General features: G+C 37.9%; 1 protein-coding gene across 2 annotated transcripts in view; it reads right to left on the bottom strand.

Moving 5' to 3' along the window:
* Nucleotides 1-12320, bottom strand: part of KCNQ3 (potassium voltage-gated channel subfamily Q member 3) — a 194170-nt gene continuing 181850 nt past the window's right edge. For both annotated transcript variants that reach the window (XM_062627016.1, XM_062627017.1), the window contains 6 exons: nucleotides 10859-11046; nucleotides 9669-9771; nucleotides 7018-7149; nucleotides 6046-6144; nucleotides 4234-4318; nucleotides 1-3285 (listed from right to left, as the gene is read on the bottom strand). In XM_062627016.1, the coding sequence (XP_062483000.1) occupies nucleotides 2548-3285; nucleotides 4234-4318; nucleotides 6046-6144; nucleotides 7018-7149; nucleotides 9669-9771; nucleotides 10859-11046 (1345 nt within the window). In that variant the 3' untranslated portion in view covers nucleotides 1-2547. The remainder of the gene's footprint in view (nucleotides 3286-4233; nucleotides 4319-6045; nucleotides 6145-7017; nucleotides 7150-9668; nucleotides 9772-10858; nucleotides 11047-12320) is intronic.

Here is a 12320-nt window from a genome sequence, read left to right as displayed (position 1 = left end):
CTGAGGCTACACACAGTGTGCAGGTGGGAACTCACCCAAGTGTCTGCCCTTGCTTGGATTTTCTCTTGGAATAAACGTGACTTTATAATGAGGTGATTTATGGATTTTCAGTAAGGTTGAATACTGAGAAAAGATTCCTTTTATATGACCTGGCATTGGAGAGATTAGAAACCTGAACTGAAGAACTTGAGGGGGAATTGGATAGGGAGCTGCATGGCATAGTCCCTGTCAAAGATACAGATTTCTCAGTGGGCTTTGTCTGCCTTGACTTTTGATTGCTCAGATCTAGAAAGCATTTTAAGAAGGGCCAAGCTCAAATGGAATCAGGAGGAATGCCAGGCACTTGGCATATCAGAAAAGTGAAGCGGGTTTGTCTAGCACATACTTACATGAATTTCTGAACTCCAGCAATGTTAAAATCAGTTTTGGGTTTTTTTTTCATTCGTCAGGTGAGGGTTAAATCATATGAGTGGCCATAGACATGTATTACTGCATCAGCGAGCCTGCAGCAGGCTCAATGCAGGTATTTGCAAGAATCACTGATGGTCAAGGAATTCTTCTCAATAAGCCAAATGATGATGAATTGCACTTTTGTCAGCTAGTTCTATTCTCTGCAATTTTAGCCATGAAACTGCACCAAGCACAGACAATCTTTCAGGTCAATGGCTATTTTGTCAATTAAGTAATTACCAAAATTGTGCCTCATGTCATTATAGTTGCTGCCTCAGAACAGCTCCACGGACACAGCCTGGACTTCAAATGCTGTAACAGGTCTGCACTACTTATTCAAGTATGCACAGCAATTTGTTCTCACTGAAGATGTGTCCCAGAATGATGTATCATAATTTAGCTGAAGAAGCAGATGAAGCAAGATCCTAATCCTTTAGATGCCTCTTCAAGCAGAGAATAAATGATGAAGATGAAGGCAATGACTACTTCTGGAAGACAATCAAGTTTCCTTGGATGGAATGACTTATAAGATGTCAACAGTAGTGAGGAATCAAAGATGTTTACTAAAGTGGGCAAAACCCAACAAGGTATCTTCCATTGAAGTGCATTCTATCCAGGCCTGTACAATATCCAGTAAATACTGGGAAGTCTGTATCTCTTTCTTGGAGATACAAGATCTTGTGCTCTGATTGGATATACCAAGGATGCTCAGTTGTGCAGCTGCAGTATAATACAAGCAGTCACTACCTCAAGTCCGCTTTCTAACATTTTACATGGGCCAAATCCTTGTATCTTTGTTGGTCAGTGCTCTAGCCATGGCGTTGTAGCCATTGTGTTGAGTAACATGGGTCATCCTCAACAGGACTGACGGTGGGTGTCTTTGATCAGTTGACATCTATGCAAGTCCCGTCTGCTCCTTTGAAATTTGGTCATTGTAGATAATTGAGTTAAAGATGAGATTCATCTCATCCTACAGCTGATGTGTGCCTTGGTTCTTGTACCCTGTACTCACCACCGTACTGATTAGCTTTCCGTTAGCTGTAAAGAGTTGGTAGCCATCAAACTTGACATCAAATGGACAATATTTCATGCACATCTGGACTGACACCAGGTAAATCCTGCAGAGGTTATTTGGACAGGCTAGTTTTACTAGCTGTATAGATACTACATTCCCATTGTAGTGGTGAGATCTTTGATTCATTTTGCCCTGTTATCAGTGGGTTACATTGTTTTCCTGCTCTCTTTCAACACAATTTCTAGTTCCCATGAAAAAATATATGGATGAGGCCCTAGGGAGCATACTTATCTCTGTGTTGCTCAGGGACAGGTGACAAAATGATATTTATCTATTTGTACATTGATCCCAAAGATGGCACACATTCATGGATTTATAAATGCTAATGAAGATTTTCAAAGTAGTTTAAGAGATTTATATTTACATTTTACAATAAACACCCATGATCAATCCCAGGAGGTGGCATCAATGATTTTAAATTCTACCCTTAATCTCACTTTGACATTGTATTTCATGGGTAGTTGTATAAATGATCACGAGAAACATTCAGTTCACAAAACCATTTCATTAAGGTCATTAACTTTGACTCAGCTTTATCCCTGCTTTGAATATTAGATGTTCTTGGATAGGTTGACTAGAGATTGATTTACTTGTATCAGAAATGGATTCAGATGTCATGTTTCCACAAAGACATATTGCTCCTAAAAATATTTTCACTTTGCTGCTCTGTTTGCAAACTATAGCAAGGACCACCATATCTTGCCTGTTATCAAATCACCATTGTTGTATTGAAGAGTATCAGATAGATATGTATCATAGAAGAAATCAGCTGTACCATTTATATAGGGTAAAGTCATGCAAACCATGCTCAAAACTAAGCTCCTTAGTTTTGGTAGCATGAAAAAAACTGCATTAGTAAATTGTATGAAATGGTGCAGAATGACTACCACTAATATCACATGCATCTTATGCAGCCATTGGTGTTTTGAACTAGTAAGCTTTGGGTGTAGAGTAAGTGAGATATACAAAGTATGCTTACATTACATGGAGAAGTCAACCAGTGACTGCCCCCACACGCACTTTTAAACTGGCTTATTTGAAGGGGTCCATATTGAATCTGAAATCCCATCTCCTGTAGAAGACAAAGGCATGGAGCCACTTGGTGTGAAAGGGTCGGTGTCTGTGTCCGTTTCCCCCTCTGCTAGGTAGCGTTTCTCTCTCATCCATGCCGATCCCCCGTTGGGGCCAAACGGGAAGTCGTCTTTGTCTTGGGAGATACTGAAGCCACTTGGGGAGCGCTCAAGTTCCTCATGGTTGACGGAGAGAAGGGACAATGGAGTATCACTGTCTCTTGTTAAGCTCCTTCTCTGCCTCGGAGACACCTTATCCGAGTAAGGGCTTTGTAGGTCTCCTTGAGAGTGGTAGCTAACCTGGGAGTCCATTAATGTAAATATAGGCAGAACTGTTGGCCTTTCTGCATATGAAGTTGAGGAAGGTGTGGCTTGCAGTTTGCCAGAGTTTTGCCCACCTATTGATACAGGTTGTGAATGAGTCATATGACCGTGTGCTGAGAAGCCATAAGGACTGACTTTGTTGACTGGAACCTGTTGGAAGTTGTATGGAGTTTCATGAGCACTCTGCTCAGTGTATTTATATATTATTGTTTTTAATTCAGAATATTTGTTTTCTTCTCTCCTCTCCTTTGCAGGAGAAGCAGTTTCTTTCAATGGACTTATCTCAGCGACCTGTATTTGCAGCTGCTCCATATGATGCATATGCATATCAACAAGAAAATCCAGTTTCTTCCCCATGTCATTAACCTGAAAAAGAACAATGTTGTTTTATCTTCTCAAGTGAGTTGTTCAATGAAAGAGTCAATGTTTCCATATGGGTGCTGCCCCAGCAATAGTATGTTGCCATATTTATTGGTCATGAAAGTAACTGTAAGATAACCATAACTTTCCCTTTCCATGGAAGCTGGGCTGCAGTCGATACCAGTTTATCCTCTAACTGCCTCAGATTAAGACCTGTCCCTAATGACCTGTGCTCAAAAAAATTCTTAGCATGGCTGGATATTTGACAGTCCAGCACCCAACAGTAGTCTACAATGTGAGGTTTGAAGTCTTGATACTACATAATAGATATTAGCAAAATGCAACAGATGAAATTACCTTTGCACACAGGCCTATTTTCTAACAATAGCTCCACAACATTAGTGTGGGGAGTAATTTAATTTGTCTTTTGATAGTACTTTGTGCCTAAACATTTACATTCCATGAAAGGAATTGATGAGAACCAATGCCACTTGCTTCTATCTTACTTATGTATTTAAAAATGAGTGTCTTGACTTGCTAAGCAATAGGCTAGGATGCACAGAAGTCATCAAAATGCCTGTGGAGGCAGCCCTTTTGAGCACCAGACTCTGCAAAAGAAAGTGGTGCTCACAAGAAAACACCAGACATAATGAGTATGGACTTTAAGGGACTGAAAAAGTCCCATCTGAACATTGTGGTTAGGGTCTTGCTGCCATATATAACCTGGTGAATATGTGAATATTCATTCCCCAGGTTTCAAAATGTACACTTCCCTTTTAATTAAAGTATTTCATTGAAAACTAACAACTTAATTCTGTGATTATTAGTACAAGATCTGTGTGAATTTTGATCACCGACAGTACAAATCTGCCTGGAAAAGCCAAAGACTCATACAGAAGCATATCATAATCATACAAGCACCTCAGCCTCCATCATTGTCATGAAATTACATACCTGTCTTTCAACTTTAACAAATTTGCCCATCATACTTTGGTCTTCAGTATCTGCTGTAGATGCTTTGGCTACATATGGATCATTTCTATAAAGAATTAATAATTCTATTAGTGTTCAATGTTTCTTTGCATCACAGTAAGTAATTTACATCAGAAAACAGAATTACCATCTGAGTGGTGTATTCATATAGCTCCTTGAAATCCCAGCTAAGAAAATATTTATAGTAAAAACAGGAGCAAAAGTCTATTCTATGTGATTGCAATGCATTTCTAAAAATATGTATTCCTGATTTCTAATATGAAATTCTTTTGTTTTGAAATTAAGATAATGATTAAGAAAAAAACAGAAGCAAACAAAATTTTCAATGTGAAAATGAAATTAATATCATATTTACTGGAAAAATTTCAGGTTTATGAAAAAAGTTGAGGTAGTCCAGATAGTGGGTCTAAAAATGGCCATGTGTTTTAAAATCTAATTCTTTATAATTACTGTCTTTAAAGATGAATCTGAGTTTCAAGGCTGAGTGGTTGTTTTTCAACTCAATTTCATTAAACCAAATAGTGAGTGGCAGAGACCCGAAATGCTGAAAAGAGAGTTTGACCTGGGGATTTAAAGTAGATTCCTGAATAAATTTTCTTTTATGTAATTTCCCTCTGCCCATCCATCAGATGGGCTAACTTCAGGAGGTGAGAATATGACCTCTGCTTAACTAAAGAACTTACATTTATAACTTCATGTGATCTAAGATGGTCATTAGCAAGTTAAATCTTTATCAAAATGTTTCTAAACCAACCTCAAAGGAATCTCAAAGTCTTTCCATAACCTACGTACAAATCTAGAAAACCAGTTTTTAAGCACTTGTTCTTTGACATGACTTAGAACAAATATACCATGAAACTTTTCTTTTAACAGGTCCAGCTTTTCTCTTTTGACACAATTCAAAATATAGATGTGAATACGTCTTACTAAAGAAACTGTAACTCAAACATGTCAGATTTTGCACATTGGGTTACTGATGATATAGGCTCATTCAAATCTTGCAATCTGCTTTGTTTCCCAAATAATCATTGCCTTTTCCATATACGTAGGTCTCTGTCTTCACATTTACATGTTTTTAGGTATTTTAAAATAAAAAAAAAAAAAAGTGGATAAACCAGATAAAGACAAGTTTTAATTTATTTTGCGTAAGATTACTTTTGTTCTGAGCAACCACAACAGCTTTGGGGACAGATTGTTGATGGTCTTACATGGTTCTTCACTGGTATTCATTGACAGATTGATAGTTGTAAATAACAGAAGACATGTCATTTATTACTGAATTCTTGCTACCACAAATGCAGCAATACAATAACATGTTGTAACTTTCACACCCAGAAACCTGGTATTGCAATTTATTCTCAGTAATTCTCACCAGTCATTATGTGAGCATCATTATAACTCTGTGTTTGCCATTTGGAACTTTTTTCAGTTCACAAGGTAACTGAATTACCTTCAAGCTATTGGTGATGTTTATTGAATTTTTAAGTGGGTTTACTGGTTCAATGGTAGAAATTCAGTACATCAGCAACCAAATGTACATATTTCATATAAAAACACATTTACGGACCATGGAGAAGCTGAGCTAGACAAAGCCATTAAGTTTAAATTTCCATCATACATTATTCCTAGGGAAGCTTGTAGCAACATAACCTCTCAGTATCATTACTGAAACAGCGACTGGCTGGATGAATGAAGGTCATGCTATTGTTATGAATGAATACTTTTATTTCTGTTTTGGTGTGTGCAAAATACTAGGCATAAAAAAAAAATCACCTGGGAGACTGTTGTGAAGGGTAAGAAAAAGCTCCTCCCTTTTGAGATTTCTTATGCTTGGGAGTAGATGGAGGTCCAGGTGTAAAAATCATATCTACTCTGGAAAAAAGAAAAGTGCAACTCCGTAAGTCCATCTCTAAATGCTGACACACGGTAGAAAACGCTGTGCATCTCTGCGACAAATAGTAGCCAAAAAAGCTAAAAAGGAAGCACACTTTGATTTGGTAATATACTGAGGGTCATGATGTGCTTGCTCTGGTCTGGGTCCACTACTGATACACTGAATTGTAATTACCTGGTAATTTCATTATAATAATTATCTAGCTCACTACTTCCAAACACTGCCGTTTGAAATACATGACTTGACTTCCTTCAAAGGAACGAAGTAGTTTAATTGTCAAAAAATTCCAGTAACCACTGCCCTAAAAATGGGAGGAGAGACCCATCAGGTTTAGTGAAAATCAGAATTTGAGAAAAGGTGGAGATTCCTGATACTCCAATGACTAGCTGCTTGGACTCAGATGAGTATCTGAGAGGTGCTCTGCTGTCCAAGATCACATAACACGTCAGTCTGAGGAAAAGAAAGTATAAGGCATGTAGATGCCATCACAGATAGGTGCAGATTTCAAACATCACGAGCCCTCCTCAACTTCTCAAGTTCAAAAACGTATTACTGCAATGAAATCTAAGCTTATTTGATGCAGAGCTCAATTTACAGAGTAACAATGGTGTTTCTTGGTATATCATTTAAGAGAGCAGCTTTTCTAGAACAGTAATAGTGAGGTAGGAAACAGACTTCTTATTATATCCTTGAAAATGAGATAGCCCAGTACATGGCAAAGCACTTTGAAATAAGAACCAGCTACACTAAGCAAAGACATAGCTTCTGAGTGGCCTTGTGTGCAAACAGAACAACTATGCTTTAATTTTGCCAGCACAGCTACACATTTTCATTTACCAGAGGATTCTTACCTTGCCTGAAGATATTTTATTCTGGAAAGCATATCAAGATGCCCTGCTGAGTATTGCTCTATCACATCCTTTACATCATAAGGCCTCAAAGTCTCCTTGAATTTTTTTTTATACAGACGAAACTGTAGTATTCTGCATAATAAACAGAAGAATTATCAACCTCTTATATAAATTCCATCATGATAATTTGCAGTTTTAGTGAATAATTGATAAATATTCTGGATGTTTGGAAATGGAGCATGTTATTGCAAAACAAGGCAATAAAACATAAGCAGAGAATCTCTAATATCATACCACATTTGTAAATACACAATACTTGGCTTTTCTTAATCAGTAGGCTAAAACAAGTTATATGCACAAAATGTATTTGTCAGCACTAAAATCATAACTAGAAATGATTCAAAGCTACAAAATCACACGTGGAATTTGGTTTTGTACCACAAAGTAACAGGAGATTTTGAAGTTGTGAAGCTAAAGCCGACTTTATATGTTTCAGCCTCTTACAAAGCTAATTCATAGCAGATGCAATGCAGAATCATTCTCAGCTTGGTTTTCATTTTGCACCTGGGAAAACTTTGGACAACAAGGAAATACTGATTAGGTAGAAATGTGCAAGTTAAGAAGTCAGCAGCAGTTCAAATTGTCGAGGAAAGAAAAAGTGTCAGAACTGCCTGAAGTGTCCCTGAAGAAACAGCCGTGTGACATTACTGTTGTTGTTGTAATAATAATAATAATAGTAATAACAACAACAACAGTTTCAGCTGCTGTTATTATTATTTTATTTATAAAATGCCCTAGTAATTAATAGCAGATTTCTTATAATAAGAACCAGTGCTGGCCAGAGCATTTGAAAACTATTTGGCATGCTGGTTTTTATTCTTTTCTGTTTATACATTAGTTCACACTGCCATATCTTGGTAGACTAAACAAATCAAAAAGAAACATACACAGAGAATGAACAGTATTCTAGTTCTTTAATCTCAGGGTTGGGATCTAAGGGTTTGCTTTCTCAGTAGAATCTTCATGTTCTTATTGGTCTGAATTGAGGAATTTCTGTGATTTGTTAAGATTCTGAGCTGTTTTTTTCTTCAAGGTTGGTTGCTTTTTTACCTTTTTTTCATAATTTGCATAAACTTTCATTTAGCAAAGATAATTCCACTGCAACTTTTTAAGGGTTCTTGACTCTTAAAATCTGTGGCTCATATATTTTTCAAGATTTCACAATTAAACATATATCTACTCAGCCAAACTACATATGATAGCAGCAAAACTATACATTAAAACAGGAGAAAGGGAAAATAAGAATCACACTATTATTGATTGCAATTTTGAATCCTGACCCTGAAAACCCATTAAGTGGTTTTATCTGAAAGAATTACTTCCCATTAACATTTGAGGGCTGAGTAAACTGTACAAGATAACACAAACCTTAATACCAAAACCAACCAACCAACCAGCAAACAGCTTGGCTTAGGACTAAGTTTAAAGGGAAATTGCATGAATCAATTAGATTTGGACAGGATGTGGGAAAGGAAGTTTTGCAAAGTAATATTAGCATGTTTCATAGAGATGGGGCTGGAAAACTGGACAGATATAGTCCATGTTTTAAAGCAAGCAGGTAGAAGGGAAAGAAAGGGAAAACTACAGAGGAAGCAGGGATGAAGGGACTTCCATTGGGAGGGAAGCGGTCATGGGTAACACAAGCAAAGCCTGGATTTCAGCAGGCATGAGAAAACATGGAATTCTTAATAACTGGTTCTCCTGCACCAAGCTGGAAAAGAACCAGGAGAATATATACTATGGCTATATACATATAGGCATATGGTTATATACTTATAACCATCTTCCTTGAAGTTTTTCTAAGAAGATAATTTTGGAGCACTCCAGACTTGCAGTATCTCACCTGGAAGGTAGTAACTTCCTGGACCAAAACTCAACAACTTCTGGAATAAAAAGCAAGTGCAATGAAAGCAGAGTATTTTCCTATGGCGGCATTTTCAAGGGAAGAAAGTAAAAAAGTACTGAGAAGTAACAGAACGTCAATGAATGAATTCTATGCGCTTGATGTGCTAAACACATTATCAAGTCTTACTAGGAGTTTTCTACCCATAGGGGATATCTCCTGTGATATGAAAATAGAGGTGACACACGTCACAAGCTGAAAACTGCTGAAGTGAAGACCTCAGCATCTATTAAAAGATGACAGCTGAAAACTATATTGCACGCTTGTACAACTGTGAATAAAGAAGAGTTGAGTCAGCTCCGAGTTTATTGTTAAGCTAAAATTCCACTTTTACACAAATATGATAGTCACTAAATTGAGCAAGATACTGTATTTACAGCATATTTTAATGAGGAATTGTAAAAGATTTTATTTTATAATAAAAATATTTATAGAGTATCTTGCAAAAATGCACTGAAATATATTTCCGTCTCTGTGTATTTTCAAAAAGGACTTTAAATAGGGTCTGTCTTGTGCTTTTCAGTGTATCTAGAATTATCTAAACAATGAGAAGTATCTAATCTATTGCATTTTATAAAAGCAAGAACAGTAGCAATGAATCAACATGTAACAACATGGTAATGTGGTGTCTTCAAGCATAAAAACACAAACTCAAAGCAAAGCATTGAGGAGCATCAAAGACATTTACCTGACAGCTCGGATGGCTGTCTTGAATGTGGGAATCATATCTTCCATGAGGAAGTCGCTACCGTCGCCTCTCTCTTCTGCCATGGGTTCACCTGTTCCTGCATCTGAAAACCAGGTCAAAAAACAGCTCTGTGAACATGTGACCACACAATATTTAGAGGGAAGTATGCCTACTAAAGCACTGCATAAAATAAATGGAATTTAGTAAAGGAACATCTCTTGCAGGTTCCTCTTTCTCTGGTCAGCTCTTAAAAGCGTTTTAATAATTCTAGTGGGACATTGTTTGAGGGATCTCTTCTCAGATTCCAGCATTTCAGAAACACTGGGAACTTCTCTTCCTTTCCAATGGATTTAAAAGTTCCCACTTTTATAAGATTTCAGAATGAGAAATTTTTCACCAAAATTATGTTACATAAGGCTACAGATGTAGAAGCTACAGGCCAAGTTCTCCTCCCACTTGCACTGCTTGGAGCTCATGTGCCTTCATGGAAGAGAATAATCAAGTTTCCAGTGTAGACACCCAGACTACATCCATGGTATTATGCTCAGTATGCATTAACGCGCTGGCACAATAAAGGAGAAACTTATTTGGAGACCATTTAGATGCTATACGTAAGAAGAGGAAAATGTGTGCTCAAGGAAGCTGAGAGGAAAAATGTCCTATAATGTTGCATGGACACCCACTGGAAATCTGCTGAGGGGCAGCAGTTGTAGGGAGAATGGGAGGGAAACAGCCCTCTATAAAACAAGGTTTTAAGAGATTGCTGTGAGGAGATATTTGAGATGTCTGGACTCAGGCAAATGCAGGTCTGGATGCAGTCTAGGAGGGAGCTACCCTAACATAGCATCCCTGCTGATAAACCAAGCCATGATGGCATGTGCCTTTTTCTGGGGATACAGATTCACTTCCCAGTGAGACCTCTTTTTCTAGGTCAAATATGTTGATTCCATCACCAGCTTTACCCCATATCAATTACTGTTTTTATGGAGGGCCATTGTCTTATTTCAAGCAGCATGTTGCCTGAACTCCAGCATTCATTTCCTGGGCCTTTCCCAAATGTGCCATGTAAAACCAGGGAACAGCCATGCTTGGCCCAGAAAGTCACAAACCTTTAACAGAAGATGCAGAGGAGCAAAGTAAAATGGGGAGAGTAGGGGATGGATAGAAAGAAATCATCACAGATGGGCTACCTTCTGAGCTTTGCCAAAAAGCGTACGCTTTCATTCGGAATGCAGTGCGAAAACGTTCCTTATTATTCAAGACAACATTCTTAGGCTCTTTTGAAGGACTTTCTTCAATGGCATCTACATTCAGAGGGGTAAATAGCTTTCCTTTAGTATTGGTACCACGAACCCGATCCAAGAGACCCAGCTTTTGGCTACAAAATAAGCAAAAGTAATCATTTTCCTCCTTTGTACACTTTTAACTCGTTTTCATGATGCTTTAAGTTTAAAATGGGCTCAAAAAATGTTTTGCACACAAGGACACTGCTGGGGCTACCATAATACATCAATGTCTTTGTAAGAAACGGTTAAGCTCCACAGATAATTAACTGCTTTTTTTTAGCATTTTTTGCACCAATGTTGAAAATGTTACCAGAGGGTCTTTGCTATCCTCTCCAGGTAATGTATCACAGTGCTTCAGCTCCTGTAGCAAGTCTGCACACTAATTATTAAGAAGGAAAACACTGCTACTTAGGCAGTTTTATTGTCTAATTATAAGGATGCTTGGTTTCCCTGCTCAGCGCTTTCTCTAGGTACTGAGTCTATTGGAGGCTATTAAATTAATAACTCACAGAATCATAGAATGGTTTGGGACACCTTCCACTAGAGCAGGTTGCTCCAAGGCCTGTCCAACCTGGCCTTGGACACTGCCAGGGATGGGGCAGCCACAGCTTCTCTGGGCAACCTGTGCCAGTGTCTCACTACCCTCATAGTAGAGAAATTCTTCCTTATATCTAATCTAAATCTCCCCTGTTTCAGTTTAAAGCCATTGCCCCTTGTCCTATCCCTGCGTGCCCTTGTAAAAAGTTCCTTTCCAGCTTTCTTGTAAGCCCCTTTAGATACTGGAATGCTGCTCTAAGATCTTCCCAGAGCCTTCGCTTCTCCAGAGTCAGAACCCCAGCTGTATTCAGCCTGTATTCATAGGAGAGCTGTGTATAACCAGGAGTGAAATAAAGTCAGGTGTGCTGTGAATTAAATAAACTATCAGCAGAATATTGTAAAGTCAATGCCAAGCAATAACTAGGTACGTAGTAGGGCAGACTCCCCAGTTCTCTTCACCATTCACTTTCAACCATCTCTCACTATATAGAAATCGAGGTGACCTATATGAATAAACTGACATATTTTGTTCCTCTGATGATTCCTCACACTGTCCTCTTACAGATACACTGACCAAAGACATTTGTCCTTCAGTGACAACTTATAGCTAGAATTTAATCTACCTGCCACATCTACCCACATTAATAACCCTTCTGACAGCCTAGTGAGTGCAACAGACTTAAAGGCAATTACTAATGCTGAAGAAAAGAGCAACACAAAAGGAATTAGCCATCAAGTTGATCAGCTTATATATGGTCTGAAGACTTTGTAGGCGACAGATGGTAAAAATATTTGATTTGCTTGTTCACTTTGCTGATTAAATGTTAAT

Source organism: Pezoporus occidentalis, unplaced genomic scaffold (genome assembly GCF_034315485.1).
Source record: "Pezoporus occidentalis ecotype Australia unplaced genomic scaffold, CSIRO_AGI_Poc_V1 ctg3, whole genome shotgun sequence".
Taxonomy (NCBI): Eukaryota; Metazoa; Chordata; class Aves; order Psittaciformes; family Psittacidae; genus Pezoporus; species Pezoporus occidentalis.
The sequence above is the reverse complement of the archived record's forward strand: the minus strand, read 5'-3'. Positions and strand labels throughout refer to the sequence as shown.